Source organism: Amblyraja radiata, chromosome 13 (assembly GCF_010909765.2).
Source record: "Amblyraja radiata isolate CabotCenter1 chromosome 13, sAmbRad1.1.pri, whole genome shotgun sequence".
Classification (NCBI taxonomy): domain Eukaryota; kingdom Metazoa; phylum Chordata; class Chondrichthyes; order Rajiformes; family Rajidae; genus Amblyraja; species Amblyraja radiata.
In genome coordinates, this window is record NC_045968.1 from 7,887,925 (window position 1) to 7,905,678 (window position 17,754).

Consider the following 17,754-nt stretch of genomic DNA (forward strand, 5'->3'; position numbering starts at 1 on the left):
CAGGCAGATCTGAAGAAGGGTCTCGACTCGAAACGTCACCCAGTCCTTCTCTCCGGAGATGCCGCCTGGCCCCACTGAGTTACACCAGCATTTTGTGCCTGGTCTTCTGAATTGATACGTGTCGCCTTTGTAATAAAGGAATAGCATGTAAGGACCGGAGGGAGGTGACATAAAATGAAAGCTGGTGGAAAACGGAGTTGCGGTCTTGGGATTCAGTTGTCATGGAAACTGTTTAATTTTCCCAGTCGAGGCGGGGTTGTGTGAAGATGCATCGGCCGGAGCCCCAGCCCCAGCCCCAGTCTGAGCCCCAGCCTGAGCCCCAGCCCCAGCCCCAGCCCCAGCCCCAGCCCGAGCCCCAGCCCCAGCCCGAGCCCCAGCCCCAGCCCCAGCCCCAGCCTGAGCCACAGCCCCAGCCTGAGCCCCAGCCCGAGCCCCAGCCCCAGCCCGAGCCCCAGCCCCAGCCCCAGCCCCAGCCCCCAGCCTGAGCCCCAGCCTGAGCCCCAGCCTGAGCCCCAGCCTGAGCCCCAGCCTCCAGCCCCCAGCCTGAGCCACAGCCCGAGCCTCAGCCCCCAGCCTGAGCCCCAGCCTGAGCCACAGCCCCAGCCCCAGCCTCAGCCCGAGCCCCAGCCCCCAGCCTGAGCCCCAGCCTGAGCCCCAGCCCCAGCCCGAGCTTCCAGCCCCCAGCCTGAGCCACAGCCCGAGTCTCAGCCCCCAGCCTGAGCCACAGCCTCAGCCCCAGCCTGAGCCACAGCCACAGCCACAGCTCCAGCCCCAGCCCCAGCCCGCGTCTCTGACATTACACAGCGCCAGGCCAGCGGATCCCGGGGATAGGCACAACAAGCTGGAGTAACTCAGCTGGACAGGCAGCGTCTCTGGGGAGAAGGAATGGGTGACGTCTCAGGCCGAGGCCATTCTTCAGACTGGTTAGGGATAAGGGAAGCGAGAGATGTGGAGAGATAAAGAACAATGAATGAAAGCTATGCAAAAAGGTGACGATGAGAAAGGACACCGGCCATTGTTAGCTGTTTGTAGGGTGTTGGGACCAAAGATACTACTGGAGCGGAGCTATAGTATCTTTGGCTGGGACTGCATCAAAGCCCAGCTACAGTTCACAAACGCGCGGGGCTGCTACTCTAAAGGGCTGAAATAAAAAATCAGGACAATTAAAAAAAAAAATCAATCTTCCATTCCCTTCTCCTGACACACCCGGGCTTGGGCAGACACAAAAAGCTGGAATAACTCAGCGGGACAGGCAGCATCTCTGGAGAGAAGGAATGGATGACGTTTCTGGTCGAGAACCTTTTTCAGAAGTTTAGACAGGTCCAGAGATGCTGCCTGTCCCGCTGAGTTACTCCAGCATTTTGTGCCAACTTCGGGTTAAACCAGCACCTGCAGTTCATTACATTCCCGGACTTGGAACGTGCTTGGGTGAAATTGCACTTTGAAAGCGCCTCGACAACCAAAGCGCAAGACCTTTCCAGATTCGCACTGCCGGCAGGCATTTGCAGATAAGCGAGGCTTTAAAAAAAAACCTTCTTCAAATCTCCGTGAGCCATCCAACTTAAATACAGGTGTGTAAGAAGGAACAGCAGAGGCTGGTTTAAACCGAAGATCGACACAAAAAGCTGGAGTAACTCAGCGGGTCAGACAGCATCTCTGGAGAGAAGGAATGGTCTGATGAAGGGTCTCGACCAGAAACGTCACTCATTCCTTCTCTCCAGAGATGCTGCCTGTCCCGCTGAGTTAACCCTAGGTGCGCCCGGGCGGCGAGGTGCTTCGCTGTCTCTGCACAAGTCCAGTGTTAAACACGGAGCGTTGCTCGCATGACGGGCTCTATACTCTTCACAACGGGGGGAGGAGGGAAATAAGTGAGAGACCAACGCGAACATGTTATGAATGATTTAAAACGCGCGCGGAAACGAGAAGCACTCAAAACAACTTTCATGAATTATTCAGATGAGACAGGCGTTTTCATACAAGGTCGATGCTTGAGAAAAAAAAGCAGCGCTTCCAGAGAGAGAGAGAGAGAGAGAGGGAGGGTGATAGAGAGGGAGAGGGAGGGGGAATCTCCTTGATTCGGTTTGTGAGGATCCGACCGAGACTGCACCATCACAGCGCGTAGACTACTGAGGGAAGGAGGTCTCAGTCTGGTTGCAAGTGGATTCGCCGCTCTTACTTCTCCCATTGCCACAAGAGCCCGTTACCCCTCAGTGAATTAAGTCCTTTTTATTTTGGTGAGCTCGGATTCTGGAGGAACGGTGTCCACACGAGCATTGAGGGGAGGGGGGGGGTTTGGTTTTTTATTTGCACGGGCAAACAAACGCCTCGGACAAACTGCGACCGCTGCCGGACAATGACTTGATGGAAAGCACTGGTCCAAAAATATGACTGTAAGTAGTACTTAGCTAAGAGGCTGCAGGCAGGCAGCTGCGGCTTTGCGGACACTTCTCTGTTTTGTTCCGTTCATCGTGTTTGTATTGAGATTGCAGTGAGAAAAACTCATCAAGTTCTGCCCTATTTCCATTCCGTGTTCTATTTTAAATTGCAGTAAGAGGAAATTAACGTGTCCAGCCAGCACCAATTTGTCAATTTCTGCACATCTATTGCGCAGTCAAGGTTAATAATTGGGGGATAAAACTGGGTTGGGATAGGGTGGTGTGTGTTTATAATGGAATTAAGCCTTTATTTAATGTTTAGGAAAAAAATAACGCGGAAAATGGCGATAAATATCCCCATTGCGTTGAAGTCTCGCAGGCGATCTGAAGCACCTCTTGTCCGAACAGTTTGCGTTGCACTTGTCCGACCCTGCTCGCCGCCCGCACTAATTCCGCTGCGCCGCCGGCTGTGGGGCTGGGCTGGGCTGGAATGGGCAGTGAGTCAGCGCCGGGCAATGAAGCCACCACCCCGGCCCCACCTGCCACTACTCATTGAAAAAACGCACATACTTGTCCGCTGACGTCAAAATGTTGCGTTAAAAAGGAAACGGGGGCTTGATTTACTTTCTTTAAAAAAATATAAACTCCTATCGACCCCCCCCCCCCCCCCCCCCCCATGTCTGATCATCTTAAAGTGTATTTCGTGTTAGCTTTGGTTTTGTCGAGATCTCTTGGGGGGTTTCTCTCCCCACACTCCCCCCCTTCTCCCCCCCTCCCTCTTCTCCCACCCCACCCCTCTTCTCCCACTCCAACCCCCTCTCTTCTCCCATCTCAACCCCCTTCTCCTCTCTCCCCCAACCCCTTCTCCCACCCAACCCCCCTCTTCTCCCACCCAACCCCCCTGCTTCTCCCACCCCAACCCCCTTCTCCTCTCTCTCCCCTTACCCGCTATCTCCCCCTTCCACGACCCCCTCTCTCCCACCTGCCCCCTTTCGCCCTTCCCCCTCTCTCGCCCTCCCTCCCGCCCTCTTCCCACCTCTTCCCTCCCCCTCCCCCTTCTCCCCCCTCTTTCACCCCTGCTCCCCCCCCTCTTTCCACCCTTCTCCCCCCCCCTCTTTCCTCCCCTTCCTCCCCCCCCCTTCCTCCCCCCCTTCCTCTCCACTCCTCTCCCTCTCCCCCTCCCCCTTCCTTCCCCCCCCCTCTCCATCTTCCTCTCCCCCTTCCACCCACCCCATCTCTTTCTCCCAGGCACACCAGTGTTTTCACAGTGGATTTGGATTTGTAATTTATACATTAAAGCTTTCCGTTCACTCTACCCGTGTCTACAAATCCTTTTTTTTAAAGTGCGAACTAATGCTCGGCGTGAGGCATCTGAGACATTTCCCTTTTAAGACGGCGACGGTGCTGAGATTAAAGCGGAGTCCCGTTTCTCTTTCTTTCTATTCCCGGGCCGCTTGTTGCCACCACGAGGGGCGGGCGGGCTGAACCCGGGGGTGAGCGGCGAGATCCTCTGGGGATAAGAGGTGTGACCCAGCCTCCCACCGGCCCAGCGAAGTCCGTCCCGTCCCCCCGACACTTTGAGGAGGTGAGGTGCCCTCCCACCCACCGCCTTGTTGCTGGAGCTGGAGCCGGCGCGGTGGCCGCTGGAGTAGAGCTACTGTGCAGCGCCGCTCTGATCTGTCTCCCTGTCTGCACTGATCTGCTCCAGGAAACCTCCCTCGTCCTTTCGTGCGAATAAATATTGTTGGATTAACAGCGTTAAACGTCGAGAAAGGCAAATAACTGCGCTCCCCAACTTCCTGGAGTTTGTATGTCTGGTGTGAGTGTGTGTTTGTCAGGGCTGATTTTTCCCCCCTTTGGCTCTAAGCACTGGCACTCAGCCGCCGATGCGTGTTCTGTTCTGTGCGGAATCTTAGGGCAGGAGCCGCCAAACATGTACTGAACTATCTTGCTAGTTGCGGACTTCGGATCAAATGCTGTGTATGACTCGCGTGTTGTGATTTCGGGCCCAGAAGGCGCAAGATTTTTGTTTCGTGCAGATAAATAAATCGCACCTGTCTTTGTGTGTGAAAAAGCCTACATTGTCACTGTTGTGAACGGGTTTTTTTCAACCAGCGTGGGCAGTTGCTTTGTTTCACATTTCTCCGGCATAGGTTAGCGAGAGGGCTGTTGGTAATTCTCATCAATAGGGTGGCTTGGTTCTTGTTAACCGATCATTTTAATTCGTGAATCTATTATTGCAATGTTTCTGGCAATGAAAATCAAATTATTGTCTGCCTAACTGGAAATTGCAACAGAAAAAATGTGGTCTGCAATTATCAGTCACTAACCAATTAACCTAAAATGTGCAGTGATTTATTTCAACATTGTAGGTTACAATCATCTGTGTGAATGTGCAGCGGACAATGAGATGTTGCACAGGAAAAAACGTATTGTTTTGTTACAGCAGTTTTGTATAAAAGAGCTAAAATAAGCAATGATCAATTGGGCTGTTTACAGTTTAGTACATTGTCATGTGTACTGACGTACAGCGAAAAGGTTTTGTTGTGTGCTATCCAGTCAAGACAAGGTACACAAAAATGCTAGAGAAACTCAGCGGGTGCGGCAGCATCTATGGAGCGAAGGAGATAGGCAACGTTTCGGGCTGAAACCCTTCTTCAGACTGATAGGGGGCGGGGAGAAGAAAGGAAAAAGGAGGAGGAAGAGGAGGCTGAGGGCTGAGGGAGAGATAGGAAGGGAACGAGACAGCAAGGGTTAACGGAATTGTGAGAATTCCATGTTCATGCCACCAGGATGCAGACTACCCAAGCGGAATATGAGGTGCTGTTCCTCCAATTTCCGGTGTTGCTCACTCTGGCCGTGGAGGAGACCCAGGACAGAGAGGTTGGATACGGAATGGGAGGGGGAGTTGAAGTGCTGAGCCACCGGGAGGTCAGGTTGGTTAATGCGGTGTTCGTTAAGACAATACATGATTACAATCGACCCATTTACATGACAAGGGAATAACGTTCAGTGTAAGGTAAAGGCTGCAAAGTCTGATCAAGGATAATCTGAGGGTCACAGATGAGGTAGCTAGTAGTTCAGCACTGCTCTCTGGTTGTGGTAGGGTGACTCAGTTGCCTAATAACAGGTGGGAAGAAACTGTCCCTGAATCTGGAGGTGTACAGCTTCTTATTTATTTTGTTGTATTTTAGTGATTGGTGCAATTTGATGCAGCCAGGCAGACGTAGAATAGACAAGCAATTTTAACAAGTGTTGTGATAAGTCTAGATACGTATGTATCACCACCAGTAGGAGAGTCCAACAAAATATTTCTCTTGTCAATGTTTGACACCATGGTATTCTGATTGGCTGAACACAATGGTTTCAGTCTCAGCAGCGAACTGTTTGGCCCAATTAAAGATCCATCATAAGCTGCATAAAGGTACTGAGTGAATGTCCCATCATTTCCTGCTTGTATTTGTGACCTATGAATTCTATCCCTGTTCAAATCCAAGAGAGAGAGAGAAAAAAAAAACAGAGCTGCAAATGGGTCGATCAGCTTCATTACATTTTAATGGCTATTGCATATTTCTGGGCAGTTTACCAGCAATAAATTTCAAGAGTCTAAGTTCCACATTTGCTGTTTTGTGTTGTCGTTTATAGCACATTTGTGAAGCATTAACCACAGATACCACTGCGGCACTTTGATCTGTAAATACAGAGTTTACATCTGAAATTGGTTTGCAAATGTGTTGAACAAGGTGGGCCTTGGGTTTTGTTAAAGTGGCCTTGCATTTATTTTTATCCCTGCATGTGTTAACGTCATTAGTTTAACATTAAAGTTTGCAGGTCCTCTAACAAATTATTTCTATAATTGTTAGCAAGTAGCTGGTGGTGGTAGCAAACAGTGAAGTGCATGATTTTTTCAACTGAAGCTTTCAGTCACTTTTGGCGAATTATTTACGCACTACTTTAACACTGCAGTGGGCAGCCCTCTATTCTGGGACAGTTGGGGGAGGGGGGTGCAGCCGGTGAGAAGAAAGAATCCGTTCTTGAATGATGGTTACCATTCAAGTTGCAGCTGAGTACTATCTTGTTTATTATAGGGACTGTAATCCAAATTTTCCTAGCGAGGGTATGCACGTTTAAGTGGTTTGGGAATGTCAGTCTGAAATATTGAAGTGAACTCCCATAAACTCAATGGTAGACAAAAGTGCTGGAGAAACTCAGCGGGTGCAGCAGCATCTATGGAGCGAAGGAAATAGGCAACGTTTTGGGCCAAAACCCTTCTTCTGACTCTATTTCCCAGCATCTGCAGTTCCTTCTTAAATCCCATAAACTCAATGGTGGATGCATTTAAATAAATTTCATGCCCTGTTGAAATTGTACTCCAAGATTCAGCTCGGGCATTGACTAATGGATTAAATGGTATGTTTAGGGAGAATAATCGTACTTTATGGCCTTTGAGTGGGATTGCCACCAGGTTTAAAACCAGAGCGTTTCAACCTGAAGCTTTGACAGTTCCTGTTCCTTGACAGATGCCGTTCGATTTGCTGAATTCCTCCAGCAGATGTTTGCTCTTTCAGATCCCAACATCAGCAGCTTCTTTCTTGTGTTTCCATTTTACTACTGTTTCCTAGATTCTTTAAAAAAAAATCAAGGTGGCATTTAGTTCATTATTGGGCTCCCAAATGCTTTGATTAAAATAATCATTTGGAGATTTCCCTAGGCATAAACTACACATAGTGATAATTGTATTTTCCACCCAAAAAACATTGATAAAGTATATGTTTGGAAAGAGCCACCAACAAAGAGTCCTCTTTACGGCTTAAAATCGACTGCTGTTCAGCATGGGTTCTTGGTTTCTCGGCAGCAGTATATATATAGCCTTTGACTGCAAATGATTGATGATATTGAACAGGAGTGATTGTGACCAACCAAACTATCGCTCTCTGTTTAACGCATCTTTGCTCGTGAGGTTTAATTCGTAAAATAAACACATCAGTGAACAAAGTTGTGAATGTCCATCCAAATAACTAAAGTACACAGTGTGCAAGAAGGAACTGCAAATGCTGGTTTATACCGAAGGTAGACACAAAAAGCTGGAGTAACTCGGGTCGAGACCCTTCTTCAGACAGGGATTTTCTAATGCTACTGGCAAAATGAATTTGTATTGCTTATTTAAAACTTGAGTCTTTATAATGTCTTTTTTTTTTCATTTACGGAGATGTAAAGTGATTATGCAAAGATCTGGACAAAACGCATTAGCAAAATTACGATATTCTTATAATGATGGAGCGATATTAATGTATGATTTGATTGAAAATATTCAAAATAAAGTATCTGTATTCTATGAAATGTTAGCATAGTATATATCTATAAAATGTTGATATTGGTAATTACAATCCGTGTAATTTATTTAATGTTGGCGTACGTTTATAATAGGAGTACTTGTAATGGAGGGGGCTGTGCAGAGACATGTGAATCATTACAAAATGTTCCTGTTTGAGGAAATTGTCTTGGTTCACATCTAGTCACAAATGGCTGCTTCTGCCATCCATCCCAAAGTGTTTTTCAATCCATGAACACTTTAAAATTATGGGAAACTAACCATAAGCTAACGCTCTATTGAATTGATCATAAAGTCAAAAGTGATAGGAGAAGAATTAGACCATTCGGCCCGTCAAGTCTTCTCCACCATTCAATCATGTCGGATCTATCTCTCCCTCCTAACCCCATTCTCCTGCCTTCTCCCCATAACTCTTGACAACCGTACTAATGAAGAATTGTTCTCTGATTTGTTTCTGGCAGGAATACAGGGAAGATGGTATGGATTTGGGAAGTGACTCGTGTAGTCGAACAAGTTCCGAATCGAGTTCCAACAAAGTGACACCATGCTCGGATTGCAAATCCTCACCCAGCCTGGATCTTGCCACCTTGGGGGACTATGAAGCGGACGAGGATTATCAAGAATACAAAAGTAAGGTGATCGAAGAGTGGGAAAATGAGTATGGGGACTACTCTGAGAACAATGGCTTTGTTAAGACTGCCAGCAGGAGCTTAGCGGAGGAGTTTCAAGAAGTGAAGGTCATCCCTCCGGTTCCTTCCAACATTACTCCAGGCAAAATTAAGCGAAATGGCAACATAGCACCGACTAAAGCTCGCGGCAAAGGCAATGAGACTCTCCCAAAGTTGCAAAAGCCGTTGCGAATAGTGAGTGACGTTGTGGCCACTTCGGGGACTTTTGTAACAGAGGAACCTCAGCTCCCGACCATGGACTGGGAAGCCCTAGAGAAACACCTCGCAGGTCTACAGTTTCAAGAGCAAGAAGCACAGAACCAGACCCAGACAAAAGCAAACTTCACATCCGTAAGTAGTTTCTATCCAAAATCATTTCTTTGTTGTTGTTATTTTGAGCGCCTCTATCTTTCATCAGTTGGGGATCCTGAAGCATAGAAATGCATATAGGAGCACTTTCAGTAATAAATCCGGTGAATTCTGCTTGCCTGAATTATTATTATTTATTTTTGCCATATCATGGGCAAGATTGCCCAAGTCCAAAGAGCTAAGGTATAAACTGGCAAGGGAAGTGATGTAGTCTTTCAATTATGATTGTGCAGATGCAGGTTTAAAAAATAAGAATATCAATAAATACCAATTGAGGGACCAGTCTCTGTGTTGTAAAGAACACGCTGTACTGCCTGCCCTGCTGGGAGCACCTTCAACATTTAGGCTTGCAGTCGATTAGATTGAGGAAAATAAATGACATAATATTTCTCTTATCTTTGGCCAGGCATGGTTACCTATTATCATGAGGGTAACCCAGATCCTGATTACTTGTCGGATGCTCGATCATTTACTCAGTACAATGTATTTCTGGTCAATCATAAATGTGGCCTTCCCTTGTTTAGATGCCACTAAATTTCAAATTCATTATCTTTGGGGCAGCACGGTGGGCAGCAGTAGAGACCTGGGTTTGACCCTGACTACGGGCGCTGTCTGTACAGAGTTTTGTACATTCTTCCTGTGACTGCGTATTTTTCCTCCAGGTGCTCTATAGATTCCTCCCACACTCCAAAGACGTGCAGGTTTGTAGGTTAATTGGCTTTGTTTTAAAAAAAAAAAAAAAACTCGGTTTGTACTCGCTAGAATTTAGAAGATCGAGGGGGGGATCTTATAGAAACTTACAAAATTCTTAAGGGGTTGGACAGGCTAAATGCAGGAAGATTGTTCCCGATGTTGGGGAAGTCCAGAACTAGGGGTCACAGTTTAAGGATAAGAGGGAAGTCTTTTAGGACCGAGATGAGAAAATCATTTTTTTACACAGAGTGGTGAATATCTGTGGAATTCTCTGCCACAGAAGGTAGTTGAGGCCAGTTCATTGGCTAGATTTAAGAGGGAGTTAGATGTGGCCCTTGTGGCTAAAAGGATCAGGGGATATGGAGAGAAGGCAGGTATGGGATATTGATTTGGATGATCAGCCATGATCATATTGAATGGCGGTGCAGGCTCGAAGGGCCGAATGGCCTGCTCCTGCACCTAATTTCTATGTTTCTATAAATCGTCCCTAATGTGTAGGATAGTACTAATGTACAGGGGTGGTCGCGGGTCGATAGGCCTGTTTCTGCTCCGTATATCCAAAGTATAATATTTGTTGAGTTTCTCCTTCACGAGTTCTCGGAGTAGAATTAGACTATTCGGCCCATCAAGACTACACCATTCAATCATGGCTGATTTTTAATCCCATTTTCCTGCCTTCTCCCAAGAATTTGTCTACCTCTGCCTTGAAAATATCCACTGACTTGACCTCCACAGCCTTCCGTGGCAATGAGTTCCACAGATTGACTACCCTCTGACTAAAGAAGTTCCTCCTCGTCTCCTTTCTAAACGAATGCCCTCTAATTCTGAGGATATGACTTCTGGTCCTAGACTCTCCCACCAGTGGAAATGTAGTTTCCACATCCACTCTATCTCTGCCTTTCATTATTCTGTAAGTTTCAATGAGGTCCCCCCTCCCCCCCCACCCTCAACCTTTTAAACTCCAGAGAATGGAGGCCCAGTGCTGTCAAACGCTCATCATGAAGTCAGTCAGTAGTAAGTTTAATGCTGAGTTGACTTGAAACTTCACTGACAGATGCCAGGAGAGGCATGATGAGCCACTAAACATATTTGGGAATTCCCTTCACGTGGGACACTTCAGGACCACCTTGTGGATATGTGGAACTCCAGCAGCAACAGTTTGTTTATTTTCTCTCATTGAAAGCATCTAATCCTGGGCAAATGGGGATATATTCAAAAGTAGAAAAAGGTGTCCAATTAATGATGTGCTAACCTTAAAGAATAATCTTGAACTATTATAATGGGAAAAGATGAAAGAAGGATAAATTCCAATGTGTTTGCCACATTGCCTTTACTGGATATCTAATATCACCACTTCTAAAGACGGGGCCCGACCCAAAATAATTTCCATCCATGTTCAATGGTGAAGCTGAAGATAGACACAAAATGGTGGAGTAACTCGGCGTGACCGTAACGTGACAGGCAGCATCTCTGGAGCATCTACACTACAGAGACCTGCCGAGTTACCTCCGCAATTTGTGTCTATTTTTGCCCACCGTATAAAGGATAGTTTATCGACCTGGCGAATATCATTTATGTTTAATGTTGGGGAAAGTGATGGCAGAGTTTCTATGGAGGCAGAATGAAACTGGTTTTTATTTTTGCTGAATTATCATAATTGGTGTCCTGGGAGCTTTGTTGCGAATAGTGAGTTTTCCAAAGGCTGTCATACCTTGGGAGTTATCAGTTGCCATCTCAGATGCAAAAATAAATTATTGAAGGTTTAAAACATTTAATCGGTGTATAGTAAGGCATGATAATTATGTACGGCCCTCTTATTCCTGAATTATTATTTTCCTTTGCAGTTTTTAAAGCTTTGGAAGAAATAAAATGATGGGTATATTTTGAAAATTGCAGAACCCAGTGTTGAAAGGGTTAAAAAGATGTTGTATTTTAAAATGAATCTAGTGGTGACTTGGCATAGTTAGCTGCAGAGGGCACTGTTCACAATTTCTGTTATACTTGCAAACTATTGCCTGGGTGAAATGAAACAATGTAAAATTACAGCCCATACACACAAAGCAACTCAGTGTATATGATCGGCTAACCTGCAGAATCACAACCCCATTAGCCATACCGCAAGAACGGTATCATGATAGTGGAATAAAACAGGGCAGTTTATGTTGGGATGTGTTCTAGTATTTTAATGTTGCTTTTTTTTACCTGCACTTTTTAAAACTATTCATACTGTTTTTATCAGGAGCTGGATTGTTTTTTTTAATCGTTTTTATTTATGCGTGAAATGTTTAAGTTTTTATGTGCGATTACCTGGTATTCCCTGGGAAACGTCTTCTCATTTTGCACTGTACAATTGTTGCTTTGCAAGATGACAATAAAAGGATGATAATGATAGTAAATGTGGGCAACTTCTGATGTAGAAAGAGCCTGCTGAAAAAAACAGAACATTGGACGGACTTGTCAAACTGATATAACCCACCTGATCTATAGAACGGTGGTTGAGATGAAAGAGCACATTGCAAATCCAAGGCAATTATATTCTTCGTAGATGAAGAGTTGGTTTTATTCAAGTGCTTTACAACTGGTAAGCAATACCGTGGAGAATCCTAATTATTGGTGCGGGGGACTGAATTAATCTACATCAAAGCAGGGTCCATGAATCAGTACAGCAAATAAATGTACTGATTTCAGAAGTAAGATTTATTGATCATCATATACTTGGACTAGTCAGTGGAATCTGAAAAAGCAACTTAAGAATTGTAGGATGGATAATACAAGCAATTTTGGAATAATTTACTGTGGGGCACATTGCAATATTGAGAGAAATATCATCGAAAGATGAGTTGTCATATGCACTTTATTCTTTTTGTTGACCCATTCGGATGGATTTTTGAAAAAATTTGTATTTGTTTCACAAGTACATTTAACAACTAACCAAAAAAATGTTTATCTTAAGTTAAAATGGTGAATTGCATTGTGAACGGATACATTGATATGCTGGAGGCATCGCTGTCTATAATAATTTCATTTATCACTTTCCAGCATTTCAAACACAATTTGTGCTGGATTTAGTTTAGAGATGCAGTGTGAAAAAAGGCCCTTTGGCCCACCGATTCTGCAATAACAAGACATCCCCACACACACACACGCGCGCACACACACGCACACGCACACGCGCACACACACACACACACAGAGACACACACACACACAGATCACACACACACACACATAGATCACACACACACACACACAGAGACACACACAGAGACACACACACACACACACACACACACACACACAGAGACACACACACACAGAGACACACACACACACACACACACACACACACACACACACACACACACACACACACACACACACCCCCCACCCCCCACACACACACACACACACACACACACACACACACACACACACACACACACACACACACACACTACCACCACCACCCCGGGGAGACGAGCTCCATACAGGAGACCAGTATGATAGATGCTCTTTTGAAGCAAATGGAATCTTCAAACTGCAGAAGAGAAAGCCCTGTTTGAATCCTCCATTAACCTGCATGCACAGGTCCATCTGCAGTTGCCTTAAAGAGAAAAAATAGATAATCCTCACATTTTTCGTCTCTCCCTTTTCATGGTGCTATCTGCAGAATGTTCATAACAAGAGGATTTCAGTATAGGAGGAAAGAGGTTCTGCAGTTGTATAGGGCTCTGGTGAGACCACATCTGGAGTATTGTTTACATTTTTGGTCTCCTAATTTGAGGAAGGATATCCTTATGATTGAGGCAGTGCAGCGGAGGTTCACGAGATTGATCCCTGGGATGGCGGGACTGTCATATGAGGAAAGATTGAAAAGACTAGGCTTGTATTCACTGGAGTTTAGAAGGATGAGGGGGATCTTATAGTAACTTATAAAAGGACTGGACAAGCTAGATGCAGGAAAAATGTTCCCAATGTTGGGCGAGTCAAGAACCAGGGGCCACAGTCATAGAATAAAGGGGAGGTCATTTAAGACTGAGGTGAGAAAAAAATGTTTTCACCCAGAGAGTTGTGAATTTATGGAATTCCCTGCCACAGAGGGAAGTGGAGGCCAAGTCACTGGATGGATTTAAGAGAGAGTTAGATAGAGCTCTAGGGGCTAGTGGAGTCAAGGGATATGGGGAGAAGGCAGGCACGGGTTATTGATAGGGGACGATCAGCCATGATCACAATGAATGGCGGTGCTGGCTCGAAGGGCTGAATGGCCTCCTCCTGCACCTATTTTCCATGTTTCTATGTAATGTTAACGAGGGAGCAATGAGACTGTTATTTAATTGCACATACATTATTTTCACGCTGGCAGTGCTGAAGTGCAGAGTCAAAAGATTACCGTTTCCATTTGCATCGCCTTCAAATGTGGATTAATTTTATGGTACAAGGTTCCACAAAAACCACGTGACTAGTTGACCATCGGGTCCATGCATTCCAGTTTCCTTGGCCATTTTTTAAGCTGTGTACAGTAGAGTGGAAAATGATTTTGTGTTCAATTAGTCTTGGCTTCAGATAAGACTGTTACTGCCTAATGAACCATTATTTGGTTAAGAGGATTCTGTTCCAGCTAGATTAAGTTTATAATTGGCCCGAATTATCTCCTTGCAATATGAATGAGGAAATATTTCATTCCTTGCATTTTCCTCGCTGTGAGATGCACTGTGAACTTAATTGTCAAACTTAGGACTGATGGCGACTATCAGTCCTGCTCCCACTCGCTCATTAATTTGAAATGGTGTACTTAACCATCATTGTGTCTCTGGTCAGTGCTGCCACTTAACTTTACCAAGGAAAATTGCTTAGCCTTGCAGTGAGAATGTCAGGAGCTCAATTTATTTAACATTGCAACTGAGTTTCTCTGGAGATGCCCTTCATGTGTGGCGCAGTTAGGAATCAGACCTAGAATGAAACTGATGGAAAAGGGGGGGGAAGAGAAGTACAAAACTTGTGGGATGTATGCACCAGCTGTATCCCTGCCAACTGAATGATTTCTTAAGAAGTAGAGTACATGGGAAATTGGGGAGACCTGCCTGAGGGCCAATAATGTTAATGGAATTGAGGCAAGGACAATCGCAATGTTTAAGAAGCATAGGAACAGAAACATAGAAAATAGGTGCAGGAGTAGGCCATTCGGTCCTTCGAGCCTGCACAGCCATTCAATATGATCATGGCTGATCATCCAACTCAGTATTCTGTACCTGCCTTCTCTCCATACCCCCTGATCCCTTTAGCCACAAGGGCCACATCAAACTCCCTCTTAAATATAGCCAATGAACTGGCCTCAACTATCTTCTGTGGTAGAGAATTCCAGAGATTCACCACTCCTTGAGTGACTTTTTTTTCCTCATCTCGGTCCTAAAAGATTTCCCCCTTATCCTTAAACTGTGACCCCTTGTTCTGGATTTCCCCAACATCGGGAACAATCTTCCTGCATCTAACCTGTCCAACCTCTTAAGAATTTTGTAAGTTTCTATAAGATCCCCCCCTCAATCTTCAAAATTCTAGCGAGTACAAGCCGAGTCTATCCAGTCTTTCTTCATATGAAAGTCCTGACATCCCAGGAATCAGTCTGGTGAACCTCCTCTGCACTCCCTCTGTGGCAAGAATGTATTTTCTCAGATTAGGAGACCAAAATTGTACACAATACTCCAGGTGTGGTCTCACCAAGACCCTGTACAACTGCAGTAGAACCTCCCTGCTCCTATACTCAAATCCTTTTGCTATGAATGCTAACATACCATTCGCTTTCTTCACTGCCTGCTGCACCTGCATGCCTACTTTCAATGACTGGTGTACCATGACACCCAGGTCTCAATGCATCTCCCCTTTTCCTAATCGGCCACCATTTAGATAATAGTCTACTTTCCTGTTTTTGCCACCAAAATGGATAACCTCCGGCAGATTCTTTATGTCTTCAGACAGGTCTAGCAATCAGACAGGTACATGGATAGGACAAGTTTAGAGGGATTTGGGCATGCAGGCAAGTGGGACTAGTGCAGATGGGGCATGTGGGTCGTGTGTGGGCAAGTTGGGCCTGTTTCCACACTCTATGACTATGAATGGTGCAGGTATATCAAGTCGTCAGGTGGTGTCCTAGCTAATTTGCTCTCTCATGGAATATAAACATCACTGGGGAAGATGGCACAATGTGTGTACCAGGGTTCCCAGCCCCTAACCTGTCATTATAGTCATGTTATCCAGGTGACGGAGCCGGTTATGTTTCCAGTCGCAATGACCCCAGAATGTTGATGATGGGATGCGTTTTTCTTGATTTATGTAAAGGATGTGGGCATGACAGATAATCTGCACAATTGATAATGGTGATGACATTGAATTCCAAATGTTGGTCATCATTTTGACTGTGGGTGGTGTTAACTAGCATTTGCTTGCTGTGAATATGCCTTGCTCATATAGCGGTCCAAGCTTGAATCTGGAGTTGCTGGCTGTGGGTGTGGACTATTTCATTAGCAGTCAGTTCCAAAATGAATTGGATTCTGCATATGCATCTGTTGTTCTGACCTTCAGATAGAAGTTATGTCATTGAAGAAGCAGCATTGTAGATAGCTGGGCCAAATACTTTACCCTGAGAAACTCTTGCAGCTATGTTTTAGGCTGATATTATTGGCATTCACAATGATATCCATTGTCGTTGGTGTGACTCCAATCATTGGAGAGGTTTTCTTGGATTTCCACCAATTTTCCTTGCACCTGAAGTTTTGGGTTGGAGCCCTTCTTCACCTATTCCTTATCTCCAGAGATGCTGCCTGACCCACTGAGTAACTCCAGAGTTTTGTGTCTATCTGCCCAAATTAAGGGGTTGTTTCATTCGGGACTGAGATGAAATTCCCTCACTCCGACAGACACAAAATGCTGGAGTAACTCAGCGGAACCGGCAGCATCTCTGGAGAGAAGGAACGGGTAATGTTTTTGGTCGAGACCCTTCGCTCAGTCCCTAAATTCTCTGCATGAGTATAGATGGATGTTCGTTTGGTTGGTATATCCAAGAAGGACTGACTGATAGATTGTTGGATGTCAAGGGTGTGAGGGTAGTGCAGAATAGCAAAGCTGATACGAAAAAATGTCATGATCTTATAGAGCAATGGAGTCAAAAGGTCTGATGTTGCCTCTATTTCATTGTGAGAATAGGTGGGTTAGTTTCCTGCTTAAGATTTTATTGTAAAATAGAATAACGAAATACTAATATTAACAATAATGCTTCAGAACTCTGCATGGCCTTGTTCATTTAAAAAAAAAAATGTTTATATAATTTGTATAATTTCTGTTCCTCAAACCTTAAATAAAATCAGGAATTTTAAAATTATGAGAGCAAATGGCACAACGGTACCAAATAGCACCAACTGAATTAGTTTTAGTGTTTTTGGAAGTATTATCTGTGGAATTTGAGTTTACCTGCATTTGGACCCTTGTCTTCTGACAGCTTTGGGCTGGTTGCCTGAAGTTTTTGGTGCAGGGGAGGCAAGGGGGGAATTGACAGAGCGATGGAGGATGCCTGACAGTACAGGGAGGAGGGGACGTGAAATGTCTGGCAGCACTGATTTGTCACCTTCTAAAAGATCTCTTGGATTTCCGGTTTGTGATTAGAGAATACAATAAATCTCCCTGTTATCATTAATAAAAATGTGCATTTCGGACAATAAATGCAGACTACGGCCAGCCTTTTATTTGCTTTCAGCACCGTTCCGGAGACCTGGGTTCGACCCTGACCCCGGGGTACTGTCTGTGTGGAGTTCTACCCTGTGAGTTTTCTCTGGTTTCCTCCCACATCCCAAAGATTTGTAGGTTAATTGGCCTCTGTAAATTGTCCCTGGTGTGCAGGCTGTGTGGATACAAAAGTACAACATAGAACCAGTGTGAATGGGTGATCGCTAGTCGGTGTAGACTCCGTGAGCCGAAGGGCCTCATATCCATGCTGTATCTCTAAACTAAACTAAACATTTGGTTCCCTTCCACTAATGTAAATTGGAATAAAGTCCCTCATTTCTTTGCTCCTTTTTGTCTCTTTTGGTGCTTTTTCCTCTTTCATTTTGATCACAGTTTCAGACATCAACTGGAGCTGTATCATGGTTGATTCCATTCCCTCTTTTTCCAGGCCTCCAATCCACGTTACCACTGTTACACCCAGTGAATATGCTGAAAATATATCTTTAATGTAGTTTAGTAGATTACCGACAGCACTCATTATGTTGCTGACCAAAAAAAAACACATTTTCGTGACAATCTATTTTTGGTGATGTACTGCATGAAA

General features: G+C 45.1%; 1 protein-coding gene across 8 annotated transcripts in view; it reads left to right on the forward strand.

Moving 5' to 3' along the window:
- Window positions 1-17,754, forward strand: part of LOC116979586 (schwannomin-interacting protein 1) — a 589,644-nt gene that overhangs the window by 443,208 nt on the left and 128,682 nt on the right. For 2 of the 8 annotated variants that reach the window (XM_033031159.1, XM_033031158.1), the window contains exon 5: window positions 8,169-8,726. In XM_033031159.1, the coding sequence (XP_032887050.1) occupies window positions 8,169-8,726 (558 nt within the window). Of the gene's footprint in view, window positions 1-2,036; window positions 2,391-2,940; window positions 3,084-3,706; window positions 3,961-3,991; window positions 4,195-8,164; window positions 8,727-17,754 lie in introns of those variants that run through there. The other 6 variants (XM_033031162.1, XM_033031160.1, XM_033031164.1 and 3 more) reach the window with 6 other exon arrangements.